This window comes from Sinocyclocheilus grahami, unplaced genomic scaffold, assembly GCF_001515645.1.
Source record: "Sinocyclocheilus grahami isolate Dianchi unplaced genomic scaffold, SAMN03320097.WGS_v1.1 scaffold338.1, whole genome shotgun sequence".
Lineage (NCBI taxonomy): Eukaryota > Metazoa > Chordata > Actinopteri > Cypriniformes > Cyprinidae > Sinocyclocheilus > Sinocyclocheilus grahami.
In genome coordinates, this window is record NW_015505517.1 from 633878 (window position 1) to 647012 (window position 13135).

Sequence of the window (13135 nt, forward strand, 5' to 3'; positions counted from 1 at the left end):
ATAATGTGTTTTTTTTTTTTACCTTAAACTGCATAAACATTTCACTACACCAAATAATGTTCTTTTTAGCAACATCATATTCCCTTTAATAGCAATTGTCAGGTTTCAATTCAAATTTCAGGTTTCACTCAAATGGCCTGGACGCTATGATAAATAAACTAAAGTTCAAAAATGTTGTTGAAAAAAGCCTCTTATGCTCACCAAAGCTGCATTTATTTGATCATAAATACAGTAAAAATATTCGTCATGTTGCGAAATATTATTAGAATTTAAAATAACACTTTTCCATCTGAATATGTTTAAAAACTGACTTTATTCCTGTGATGACAAAGCTGAATTTTCAGCATCATTACTCCAGTCTTCAGTGTCACATGATCCTTCAGAAATCATTCTAATATGCTGCTTTGCTGCTCAAGAAACATTTCTTATTATTATGAATGTTGAAAACAGTTGAGCTGCTTAATATGTGTGGAAACCATGCTAGCTTTTTTTCAGGATGAATTCAAGTTCAAAAGAACAGCAGAAAGTTTTTGTTTCATTACAAATGTATTTGCTGTCACTTTTGATCAACCTTGCTGAATTAAATCTTCATGACCCCAAAGAGAACACTAAACTAAGTACACTAGTAACCAAAGATGAGTCAGCTACAGTGGGGTGTTTGTTTGTTTTATGATTCATGGAGGGTCAGTGTAAGATCTAAAATAAAATAATTAGGATGACACATGACAAGTTAATATTTATCATCTAATGAACAGCTGTGAGACTAAATTTTCCTGGTTCCACTTGAGGGCGCTCTTCTACGACTGTCTGTCAGCAGAAGGTCAGATTTAATAGCACTGTAACTTCTTATAATGGCTGCAAAGCTAAAAATAAAGTTTTTAAAGTCAAGGAGAATCACCATCGCAGTATGACAGCCTGAACCAGCCACAGCCTGAAAAGGAGATGCTAAATGAACCAAGTTGAGACTAAACGGCTAACTAGACACTTTCCATCTAAAGTAACTTACAGCACGCTAATTGCCGGGTCAGTCAGTCAGTCTCCCTGGAGAAACCAAGTGTTATGTGTCCTGCTTGACAAACTGCATGACAAAATTGCGATTACAGTTCCTGAGTCACTCTGTGTCAGGTCCAAACCTGCACCGATTGCATTTAAGAAGCCAGATGCTTAACCATTAGACTACCACATCCTCACTAGCGAGTAAACATAACTTCCAGTCCGCAGCAAAACAGCAGATGGCTCTATAAAACATTATAGCACTATAAAACATTAGTGCACACGCACACACAGGTTCTCCATCTATTCATCTCATTCTCTCATTACCTCATACTCATCCTGAAGGATGGCCAACTGTTTTTTAGTGTTCACCTGGGCTTCCAGTGTAGGGTCAAGCTAAAACAAACATGCAAACGGAAAAATTAAAATGATAACAAGAAGGAAACTATAATAATGTTTTATTAAACAGCATAAATCAGTTCTGGCTGAAGTTCTGTCAGTGTCACTTGGTCTGTACATGAAAAGATTATATGACGTTATGTTTTAGTCTATGAAGTTTTACATACCTTCTTTTTTATCTTCTGCGCATCATATCTAATCTGAGTGAATTCTCTCAATCCAAACGACCCTCCCACAACCAGCAGCTTCAGACAAACATTAAATATGAGCAGAAATATAAGCACAATACAGGCAAAATAATTGATTTGACAAAGGCAGAAAGTATAATATAAGTTAAATATTAGTAACTAATGTTGGACAAAGATTGCATCACTCAATTTTCAAAATAACAGTTTAAACAACATGTAAAAATAATCGGTAATTTAAACAAGTTAGATTTAATATTACAGTAAATTACGATAAACATTACTATTATTATTTAAACTATGATTTCGGTCTAGTTATTACTAAGTCTTGTGTTCCACAACTTAACTATAAACACTGGACTTTAATCAATGACAGCTCATACTGCATACAAACATTACAGCGCTCACCAGCATCGGGATCCCATATGTCACTGTCCTGTTCTTTTGGAGTTTACGAACTTGATTCCACATGTTTAGTTAATGCATGCCATTCTACAATTTCATATTAGCAAGAATAAAGTCAGTCGGACATAATTCAACATGACTCGACTGGGCGCCGCCATATAAACCAAACAAACTCCACACTCCCCGCAGCGACTTCGTACAGCCTCATATTGCGTCCGTGTAAAACTAAGAACGAAGGTATTGGTTCCACTTTAAAAAAAAAAAAGAGGGATTAGAAATTAAATAACTGTGTAAATTACAACTGCTCATTTACAGTGTTAATTTAGTTCAACTATAACGGAACACAATAGATCTCTTAACGTTATATTTGAACGTATATTAGAACTTTATATTAGTTCTTTGTCATGGAAAGAAATTTTATAAATAAATTTAGTACCTTTTTTTTTTTTACCAGAAAACATATAACTCAAGAAATCAAAACTAGTTTTGTGGCTTTTAGACCACATCTGTTAGCTTTGAGACCATCTATCTATATGCTTGTGTACTCTCTAAATTTCGACATAATGCACTTTGAGACAGCATTTGTCAGAATCGAAGTCCTATAGGTACTTACAAAAGTAAATTATTTTCATGGTGTTTGTTAGTACATCACAAGTCAAAGAACACACAAAGTCAAAATGGCACATCAATATCTCTAATCAAAAGCTAATAAAATAAAATAAAATGTGTACATTGTGTGAAAATATAGGATTTCTTATATATGTTCTTCCACACTTTCCTGTTTTATTAGGAAATATACAGCACATTTTATTTAAATAGTGATAAGTCGAGTAAATAAAATGAATAAAAGTTAAAATTAGTTATGAAATTAATGCCTTTCCTTTTACATTAAAATAGATAATTGTCTTAAGTTGACACATTTCTCCTTCATACAAGCAATTAAAAACACAAACACACAACTGTGATTGTTTCTTTATTTAAATTTTCATAATATTTAAAAGTTTTTTAATAAGGTGACGAAAAATACCTTTTTTGTTCTGTATAATAAAATATGTTAACTTTATTCCTTTATGAAGAGGAAAAAAACAAAACAAAATAAGAAGTAAAAATACAGAAAACATTCCTCCTGGAAGGGAGTTTTTCAATGTTGCGCTTGGAAGCAGAAAGGGGAAGGTCTATTCATGAAGTCTGACTCATCACAAGAAAACGTTCAAAAAACATCATCAACAAGCATTTACTGTATGTAAAAAAGCGGATCAATCGTAACACATGGTCATGCAGTATCACATGGATCAGTGGTCACAATGATGCTGCCTACCCCATGCTTTATGTACAGTATATTTGTTACCGTTTGTTGCATATTGTACATTTACACAGAGAAAAGAGTATCAGGATTGCCTGTCCCGTTTCCTATTCACTCCTTCAATGTGACAAACACATAATTACCAAGTAGGATCTTCTGACAAGCATGTGAAGGCTGCATCTTTGTGACACTAACCCCAAGACAGGCTTCATGAGCACAGCTGGAGAAAGAACAGGAAGTTGCATATGACACACAGGAAGGGCCTGGGCTGATAGGAGGATACAAAAATGAGCGAACGTCATTGGGTGGTGCCGATGGAAGCTGCTCTGATGGGCTGATCTGGGACCAGTTCTGCTTGCTCTGCTTGTTGGTGCTAGATCAGCACTGAAGAGACACTTTTACTCTCACAGTGCGCGAGCTATGTGTGTGTATGAATACGCATATTTGTGTGTTTGTATCAGAAGGCAGGTTGGCGGGGTCACGGTTCAGAGGTCACTCTCCCCATAGAGGGCGGTGGAGAAGGACATGTAGTCAAGAGCTCCCGGGATGGCGTCAGGGCCGGTGTAAGGCGTCATGCGGGCGATGCAGTACTCGGCCTGGTCAGGGGGGAGCTCACGCCGCAGCTCATCCGCCAGGATATAGTTCTGCATGAGGACAGAGTTATTCATTTGGTTATTAATTTAGACACTTTAACACTGGAAAATAATTTTTTGGATGTTGTATATGTACCTTGTCTCCAGCAAGGACTTTAAAGGATGCCATGACCTGATCAGCGGTGTCTGTGTCGGCCGTCTCGCGAGACATAAAGTCAATGAAGGCCTGGAATGTGATCACTCCCAGTCTGTTAGGATCCACAATGCTCATGATGCGGGCAAACTCCGCCTCTCCCTACACAGAGAAACAGTTCTTAAAAATCACTATGAAAACAATATAAAAGATCGTTCCTCACTGGGTTAGCATAGTTGATGCTGGGTTTTTTTACCAGGCACTTTTTTTTCAATAGCTCTGTTTTATTTAGAGATAATGGTCTAATACACCTGCTTTTAATCCATGAAAATCAAAATGATCTATTTTATCTTGATAAATGTAAATCTCAGCTTTTCCAGACTATATATACCATGTTAACTTTCTGCTTATAATGAGTGATGTTCCATGGGGATTATAACAGTTTAACTCAATTATTTTTTTATCAGCTGATGCTACTTTATGAATACTTAAGAAACTTTCTCAAGTAATAACCACATAAGTGTTGTTACTGTTAACTAAAACTAATGCTAAAACTATTTTAAAAAACACTTTCAGTAACTGAAATAAAGCTGAAGTAAAATAAAGTATAAATATCACATGGAAACTTAAACTTAAAATTAGAAATGTTGCATTATTAAAATAAATACATAAAACTGAAAAAAAAGCTATATAGGAAAAAATGGGAAGCAAACCATAAATTATAAAAACATATAGCTGAAATAAAAATATAGGATATACATAATTCAAAACGTTAATAAATATTATAATAGTATATAAATAATACTAAAATAACACGGAACCACACAGATCTAAACAGACTAATCAAGAGTTCAGGAAATCTGTCCTAAACCACATAACTCTGGCTTACCAGATAATACATTGAGATTATAACTTTCTGCTTTACAATATTATCCACCTTATTTTTCAATGTGGAAGTAAGCTATTTCCTGTAAATATGTGAGGCTTCCGATTTATTCACCGCTGTAGATGAATAACTAGAAAAATAACAAAGTGCGGAAAACGGAAAAACTATTTGTGCAACAAACCAGTACATTTATGAATAGACAAATAATCAAAATAATATGCTAACCTACACCAGTTTGCTGCATCAAGAAGCATTATGGACTGTTTTTGTACAGCTAAAATAAGTGGAAGCGGCTGAAACCAGAAGCCTTGCACATTCAAGTTGAAAATGGCCACACCTTGTTGATTATAAATCTGTTTTTCTAAGTTATACCGTGTAGTAGACATAAATCCATAGTTATCCCATGTAATAGATATACATTTCTACTATATCTTCTGTTTATAATGAGTGATATAGGGACTATAACCTGACTATAATCCATGGACTTTTTTAATAGTTCATGCTACTTTTTCCAGAAATACTTACTAAAATAATAACCCACATACATATAACTAACCTAACAAAATCTGTCCGAAACCAGATGATAATTTACCAGATAAAACATGGAGATTACCTGCTTTACCATATTATACCCCATGTTGATCACAAACCTCTGATTTTCCAGGTTAATCCATTGGGATTATTAATATCAGTTTCCGATTCAGATTAACAGTTACCAGTACATTATCCATGGGGACTACAACTTTCAGTTTAACCTGATCACAACCCATGGAGATTTGAACACTCTGCTTTACCATATTATAACCCATGGAGATGAGGCAGGCTCTGAAGTCTTCTGCATCCATCATGCCTGTTCTCTTCTACAGGAACCCACCAGGGACAAACAGAACCAGGTAGTAGTAGAGAGAAAGATGAAGAGCGAAAGAGGACGGGAGGAATATTGGTTGAAGGAAGTCATTTTAGAGGAAGGTTTGAGAGAAAACGAGACAGAGCGAAAGAAGAATAGAAAAGAGAGTAGAGAGGAAAAAAAAACAAAAAGAGTGTGGTTAATGGTTGAACTCCCTAACTGGTGTTGGTGTGTGTACCTGTGCGTCGTTCCCGATATCGAAGCCCAGACTGATAAGGCAGGCTTTGAACTCCTCAGCGCCCAGTGTGCCCGAGTGGTCCTGGGTGTCAGAGCCATGGGCAGGGTCAGAGGTCAGCAGCGTGGACATGCAGTACACACATGGGAGGGGTGAGGGAATGTCATGCAGACATGTGGAGAGGTGGAAGAGGGTCCATGCAGAGGTGAAAAACGAGACAAAAGAAGAGAAAAGTGCACAAACGTTAGGACAAACTGTGCAGTACTGTGCCGTGAGTGAGGACAGAGAGTGACTGTGAGGACATATCTGCTAAAAACTGTGTCCGTTGCGCTCGGTTAAATATGTTGTGTTGTTTTAACGATGTTAAGGTGTCTTGGGCGGTACTGTGTGGGTTTTAGTGCAGTGTTAGGTTTCAGCGTGGCAGCCTGTAATCTGGGACTTGTGTGGGTTACATATACCATAATTCCACTCTATGCACATCAGGTCGATTATACAAACGCATTGTTATGAAAGTAAATACTTGGATATTTGTGCATTTTGGCCATTTTGAATGCTTATAAGTCGAGTACTTAAACAGGACAGGAACCGCAAGGTACCAGGGTTGTGCTCCATTTAGAATTAAAAAATTTAAAATTCAAAATGTAAAATTCAATCAAATTATAGTGAATATTATTTAAGGTCGCAAAAAGGAAGTAGAACTGAAATTAGATTTTTAAGGAGGTAGAATTCAAATGAACTGAAAAAAATATGTCTGGCAAAATAAGCTGAAAGTTTAAAAAAGGCTTGAAGTTTCAAAGTTTTTAGGCTTTCCAGACTCTGAACAGGATGGAAAAACATTTCATTTCCCAGAATGTCATTACCTGCTGAATTTCTCTGAAGTGTAATTTATTAAGTTCTACTTTTTGTCATTCCAATCCAACTTTCTATAACTTGTTCCCAATTCAGTTCATATAACATCAGCTAAAAGGGAACCATTCTTTTCTGTACACACCAAGGACGATACCTATAACAAGAAGTATATTAGCACCTACACCAATGCACGATAATGGTGTGTTTATTATAAGCAAATGCTAGAAATGTGTTCTCTGCAGCTTTAAATGTCAAGCTCTTTAAAGATGGATGATTACTGACTGGAACACCAATTCAATCCTTTTATCATTCATCAGCTGGAAAAAAATCATTATGAAAGTGATTCAAATGATATCATTCCTCTGTGCCATTATTGTTAAGTTGTGGTGTGGAATCTGTTATTCTTTTACATGTAGAATAATTTTTAAAACTACTTTATTATTTATCTTTATCGTCCTTTGTATAAATGGGCCTTTAAACTTTACATTTTGCCCAAGTCTGCAAGGTGCCAGACAAAATGTTGCAGCAGCCAATCATAAAATTAAAAAATGAAATGTTTTTAACTAACAAAAAGTTCTGCAATTCTCGGTTGGTTCCCACCCAGACGAAGTGACCGAGTTATGGTCTCAGACGTCCTACTGCTCTTAATGATGTTAAACTGTGGTGTTGGACTGTGCGGTATGATACTGACTCGATCGAAGTGGTTGAACGAGGCTCTGAACTCATTCATTTGTTCCTGGCTGATGCCTTTGGCGTCACGGGTCAGAACCTGGTTCTCGATCTCGTTGATGGTGCGAGCAATGGTGGTGAGGAGCTGCTCCCAACCTACACGGATGTGCTAGAGGAAGAAAAGAGACTTCAGGAACATACCCACTTAACCAGAGGGTTTGCAAGTAAGCATTTGTGATTTTATGTGTGTATACCTCCATGGTGTAGTTAGTGTGTTTGTTGTCAAATATAAGTGCTTCCTGTATTAGCTGATGGTCTCCCTCTAGCTGGTCGATCTTTGGTTTGTAGTTTACAATGCTCTTCTCATACTGCCGAAGGTGGGTCAGCTGATCCTCCAGGGTCCCATGCATCTCAATAGAGATTCTGCCAATTTCCTAAGCACAGAAAATAAAAAAAAAATACTAAAATAAGAGGCCACCCACAGTCCTTCCTGAATCTTTGCCCCAAGGTTTTTCCTGCACAAATTTTCTCCAGCCACCCAAATGGTTTTCAGAGCTAATTTGGCAGTATCTGAACCATTTTTTTCCTCTAAGATAATTGTTAAGATATGGTGAATATGGTAGCATTTTATACTAGAAAGTCCTGTATCTACTTTACTCCAAATGGTCAGTTGATCTATAATATATCCTAGTTACCAAAAACATATATTAAACATTAATATTTCAGGATTCAGAACAGAAAGTTTAAAAGAACCATATTTATTGGATTAATTGAATTAATTTGTAACATTATAAATGTCTTTACTGTCACTTTTCTTCAATTTAATGCATTTATGCTAAATAAAAGTATTAATTTCCTTCCAAAAAAAATGGTAGTGTATAGCCCCGTTTCCACCGCAGGAACTTTCCCCAGTAACTAGGGACTTTGGGCCGGTACTCGGTGTGTTTCCATCGCAGGAACCAGGATCTAAATAAAGTTCCAGGTAAAAATTTGCCCCTCAGAAAGTCCCTGCTCGCATGGTAGTATTTTTTCAAAGGTCTGGAACTTTCGGGGGCGGGACTTGGGCGCTGAGCATGCTGATTGGTTGAGTTCACGCAACATTGTATTTCAAACACCGTTTATTCGCATCATTTTTTTTATTTTTATATTACTGTTATTGTGTCATGAAATGTAGTTTTAAAGGTATTTCAGGTGAGAATGTAGTTATTTAAAAATCAAATCTGCTGTTTATTTATAAAGACAGTGCCTATTTGAAAATGTGCTTCGCCGATTTCGGAGACGTGAGCCCAGTAATCAGTGCTCATGTATCCCAACAAAAGCAGCCTCAACTAGTCGGCTAGTCCTTCTGACATTTGCCGCTGGCTCTGATGTCTCTGTGGTTAAACATAGGATATAATTGGTTTTGGGTAAATATAACAGGTAATCTTTTGGTCTTTATTCTATTATTCTATTAACTCTTTCCCCGCCAGCATTTTTTTAAAAAGTTGCCAGCCACCGCCAGCAATTTTGGCCTCCAGTATATTTTGCTGTATGAATATTTGAATATGCAATACACCAAAATAAAGATCAGAGCCTCTACTTTTAAACAAAAAAAAATCTGTTTTATTCTAGATTAAAGCATTCTTTTTTAATCAACATTTGAATATAGGTCGGTTTCATAAAAATGCATAATTTTGAGCAAAAGGGTGAGAAAATTATTTTATCAAAAACTACATCTGGATAATATTCAGTATGATTATCAAAGCATAAATCCAGTAAATCGCTTCCATCAACACCTCCAAAGCTTGCACAGACATATACCCCTTCCTGGATCAACATTTTACTCCGTAACATTATGCAGTTTTCATTTATATGCTGTCTATTGCTGATGATCGCATTATTTTTCATATGCATCTGTTTGCATAAGAGATTGCTCGTTTCTCCATCCTGTTCACCTGTGTTTTTGTTCGGGAGGTTTTGTACTCGTTCAGAAGATGCGTAATAGCGCCCCCAAGTGTATAACAGTGAAAACATGAAAAGCCGTAAACATTTGTCTTTAGCGGGGAAGCGTTTTCTTGTAAAAGACGAGATAACTCAATGGCGGGGAAAGAGTTAATCTATTAATATGTTAAAATGAAAATGAAAAGGGGCAATACTGTTTGATATAATATTTTGTTTCATTGTAATGTATGTACGTTCCCTGAACTACATTTCTGCGGCTATTAATATGTTTAAATGAAAACGAAAAGAGGCAGTGGTGTTTGATATCATATTTCGTCTTATTGTAAATACAGTGAGGAAAATTGCCAAGGCGAGCTGACTGACGTTATCAAGTACGCTGCTGTTTGCAGTAATTCCGAAATTTGTGTACTTGGTTTTGAGAAACGTGCGCAGACCTACATCACCAGACTATTTGCCTATTCTTCATGGTACTTTAGATCGCTATGGAAACGCAGACAGCAACAGGTCTGGGGGGGAAAAGTTCCTGGGACAAATTGATCCAGGTAATTTCGGTGGAAAAGCGACTTATGTAAATCAACCAAATTTGCTTGTGTCATCATGTATGTAAGCTAATCACCAAGGACATTTTTTATGTCTTTTTTTCTCTGAAGAAGCTTACCCTAAGAGAATGTGATTCATTTTCTGTTAGTAGATCTCATGTCTCACCTCCATCTTGGTCTGGATCCAGGGCCCAATGACATTTGCCTGATTAGCAAACTGTCTGCGCAGTCTCTCATTATTTTGCTGACGAGCGTGTTCTTCTATCAGGGCCTGATCTCTCTGGGGTACTAACTGCCTCACCTGAGAGGACAGAGAGAAAAGGGAGATTAGAAGAAAGCAGTATGGCGGTGAATTAAACAACTCTCATTTGTACCCATTTTCTTACATAATTATGTATAACGTGTAACATATCTGTCTGAAAACTCAGATTCCCTTCTGTTTGTGCTGCTCAAATGTATTTTCTGACCTTATCCCATTTGGCATTGATCTCCTGGGGGTTGATGGTGGTGTAGGGGTTAGTGCCAGCCATGTTGACGTGGTATGTCTGCACTATTTTAGCAATTTCATTATGGATGCCCAGGATGGCCTGTCGTTCCTTATCTGCCTCGGGCAGTGTGGCTTTAAACTGCTCATGGGCTGTGCTGAGTCCCTGATACACACACACACACACACACAAAGAGAGGTGCTATAACTTTCAAAAACATTTCCCCTCTGCAACTTTTCAGTTTTCACTCTTATATCAACGTTTATGTGAAAAGCACCAGAACACTTCACAGTCACATTTGAAATAAACCAAATGGATAGATGCATGGATGGAGAACAAATGGCAAGACAGATCAACTGATATACTGCATGAATAAATTAACATGTGAATGGATGGATAAAAGATGAATGTACACTACCTGTATCTCCTCAATGGTGTGGACGATAAAAGTGTCCTGCAGGTCTTCCATGGCTCCCTCCATCCAGTTGTTAAAGGGCGCTGCCCTTTTGGCAAACTCCAGGTACAGCTGATCAATCGTTTCCAACAGTTTCTCTGTCCTCTGAAGAAAGAGACAGAGCCAAAACACACATATCAGTGCACTGCACTTACAGCACAAAATCACAGTATCACAGTGTGTCACCAAAGAAGAAATACTGCCCTTTCTTGCAGGTCAGTGTAGAAAGGATTAATTCCATGGGGGTGTATGATAGAAGTGTTTTACCTGCAAGGCCTCGCTGCGTTTCTGAGTTAAAACCCCCAGTGAATCCCACTGATCACAGATCTGCTGACAGCGAACATTTACACTGGGAGAGTCATAGTACTCCAACTCGCTAGAGAGAGAATGAGAGTGAAACTATTAAACTACTCCAACAAAAGATTACAGATCATGTAAGATACAGATTAAATGTTCTGTGTGTTCTGCTTTAGAACAAAACATTTAAATTATAAAGCATGAAGCAATGTCTGGATCAGATCTTTTGGTGCATTTACTGACTTCAGCTCCTGTGCGATGGCAGCGATCTGTTCCACTCTGTCCTGATGAGCTGCAAGGTCACTCTCAAATGCCTCATGCTTCTTCAGCAAAGCTTTGATGTCCGAGAGGGATGCTGTCTCGTAGTCTTTCTGCTGCAGCATCTCCTCCTTACCTACAGGGAGCAGCAAAAATCAGCCATACCCTAGAGAGAATGAGGAACTCAATTCTTATAAACCAATAAAAAGAAGTGTTACCGTCAGTCCAGGCCTCATGTATGGCGGCTTTTTGGCGGAATTTCTCTGCAAGGTGGTCAAGTCTCTCCAGTCTGCGAATCTCATTTAGTAGCCACTCTTCATAACCTTTCTCTGCTCCCTCAAGACTTCCCCAAGCATTGGAGATATCCTACACAAGCAGATGATTAATTGAACATCACAGATCCAATTAAGAGAGTTAAATGCTCTAAATCCTGGGGAGATACTTAGGTTGTAAGTGTGTTAGGTTCTCACCGAGACCATCTTCCCCTCTGAGGGCATGAACGCAGGCCGGTTGCTGAGGCGGAGTTTGGTCTGCAGTGTGTTGAAGTTGATCTCCAGCTGACATTTCTCCTGAACTTTGGGTGGTTTGTGGAGTCGTCGGTAGTCCCGGAAATCCTCCAACTTCTGCTGCATGGCCTGCATGGTGTTCTCTGGAACGCGGTTCTCCAACCATGGGATTGTTCTGCGAATCCACTCCAGGAGCTAAAGAGAGCAAGCAACAGAAAAAATGGGGGGAAACAACAAAAACGGGAAAAAAGAGGATAAAACATTGGAAAAAGTTGGGAGCAAACAGAATGAGATCAAGGAGGTAGAGAGAGAAAAAGAGAAAGTTTTAATTATGGTATATATTGTTTTGTATTATGAATTTGACGCAGGGTTCACATAATTTAAATAATACATTTCCATGACTTTTCCAGTCATTCTGGATTTTATAATTTTTTTAATTTATCTGATTTTATATATATATATATATATATATATATATATATATATATATATATATATAATGATTGTAGAATTATTTAATTGAGAGATTCCTCTCACAAATATTGATTTGCTGATTGAATATTTTAAAGCAGAGCATTACTAAAACAATAAATTTTCAGTACAAAAATGTCCATGATCCTTTAAGTTTTTCTTAATTTCCATAGATTTGCATGGTCTGGAAAGCTGAATTTTAAATGCCCTGTTTTCTGTGACCTTAACAACACTGCATAGTAAATGTGCTAGACATTAGCTGAGTTTCAATTACTGAAACTTCTCACTGGCCCTAAATGAGCACAGGCTGAGACAACAGGAGAAGAGAGGAGAGGAGGATGGGAGTGAACAGGAGAGAAGCTCACATCACTGGCCAGTTTCTCATAGTCTTCCATCAGTTGCTCGTTCTCCTGATTGACAGCCAGAACTTTGCAGATCCGATTGGCTGCTGTCTCGGCCTGAGGGGGTAAAGGACAGAGTGAATCTGCTTCTGTTTCTGTGGAAACCACATCAGCGCCATGGCAACTCCATTAAGGTTCTGTCTGTTTAAGTGTGTTGAGGTGCTCAAGTCACTTTATTACCGTTAACCAAATGCAATCAACTGCTATGTCAATAATATCATATAACCCTTCTGTGCGTGTTTAATTATAAATATGTGTACTTTTGGAGGGGGGGGGGGGGGGGGGG

At 37.7% G+C, this 13135-nt stretch overlaps 2 protein-coding genes across 5 annotated transcripts in view; both read right to left on the bottom strand.

The window, feature by feature from the left end:
* The window catches only part of LOC107602960 (cytochrome c oxidase assembly protein COX16 homolog, mitochondrial-like), a 4053-nt gene extending 1846 nt beyond the window's left edge, over nucleotides 1–2207 (bottom strand). The window contains exons 1-3 of the mRNA XM_016295608.1: nucleotides 1986–2207; nucleotides 1560–1637; nucleotides 1321–1389 (exon numbers count right to left, since the gene is read on the bottom strand). Coding sequence (XP_016151094.1) covers nucleotides 1321–1389; nucleotides 1560–1637; nucleotides 1986–2048 — 210 coding nt within the window. The 5' untranslated portion in view covers nucleotides 2049–2207. The remainder of the gene's footprint in view (nucleotides 1–1320; nucleotides 1390–1559; nucleotides 1638–1985) is intronic.
* Nucleotides 2208–3346: 1139 nt separating this feature from the next.
* actn1 (actinin, alpha 1) overlaps nucleotides 3347–13135 on the bottom strand; it is a 42655-nt gene continuing 32866 nt past the window's right edge. For 2 of the 4 annotated variants that reach the window (XM_016295604.1, XM_016295603.1), the window contains exons 10-22: nucleotides 12814–12906; nucleotides 11942–12172; nucleotides 11690–11837; nucleotides 11457–11607; nucleotides 11184–11292; nucleotides 10881–11021; nucleotides 10445–10627; nucleotides 10144–10278; nucleotides 7752–7931; nucleotides 7520–7666; nucleotides 5983–6063; nucleotides 4015–4173; nucleotides 3347–3929 (exon numbers count right to left, since the gene is read on the bottom strand). In XM_016295604.1, coding sequence (XP_016151090.1) covers nucleotides 3771–3929; nucleotides 4015–4173; nucleotides 5983–6063; nucleotides 7520–7666; nucleotides 7752–7931; nucleotides 10144–10278; nucleotides 10445–10627; nucleotides 10881–11021; nucleotides 11184–11292; nucleotides 11457–11607; nucleotides 11690–11837; nucleotides 11942–12172; nucleotides 12814–12906 — 1917 coding nt within the window. In that variant the 3' untranslated portion in view covers nucleotides 3347–3770. Of the gene's footprint in view, nucleotides 3930–4014; nucleotides 4174–5691; nucleotides 5758–5982; nucleotides 6064–7519; nucleotides 7667–7751; nucleotides 7932–10143; nucleotides 10279–10444; nucleotides 10628–10880; nucleotides 11022–11183; nucleotides 11293–11456; nucleotides 11608–11689; nucleotides 11838–11941; nucleotides 12173–12813; nucleotides 12907–13135 lie in introns of all 4 variants that reach the window. The other 2 variants (XM_016295606.1, XM_016295605.1) reach the window with 2 other exon arrangements.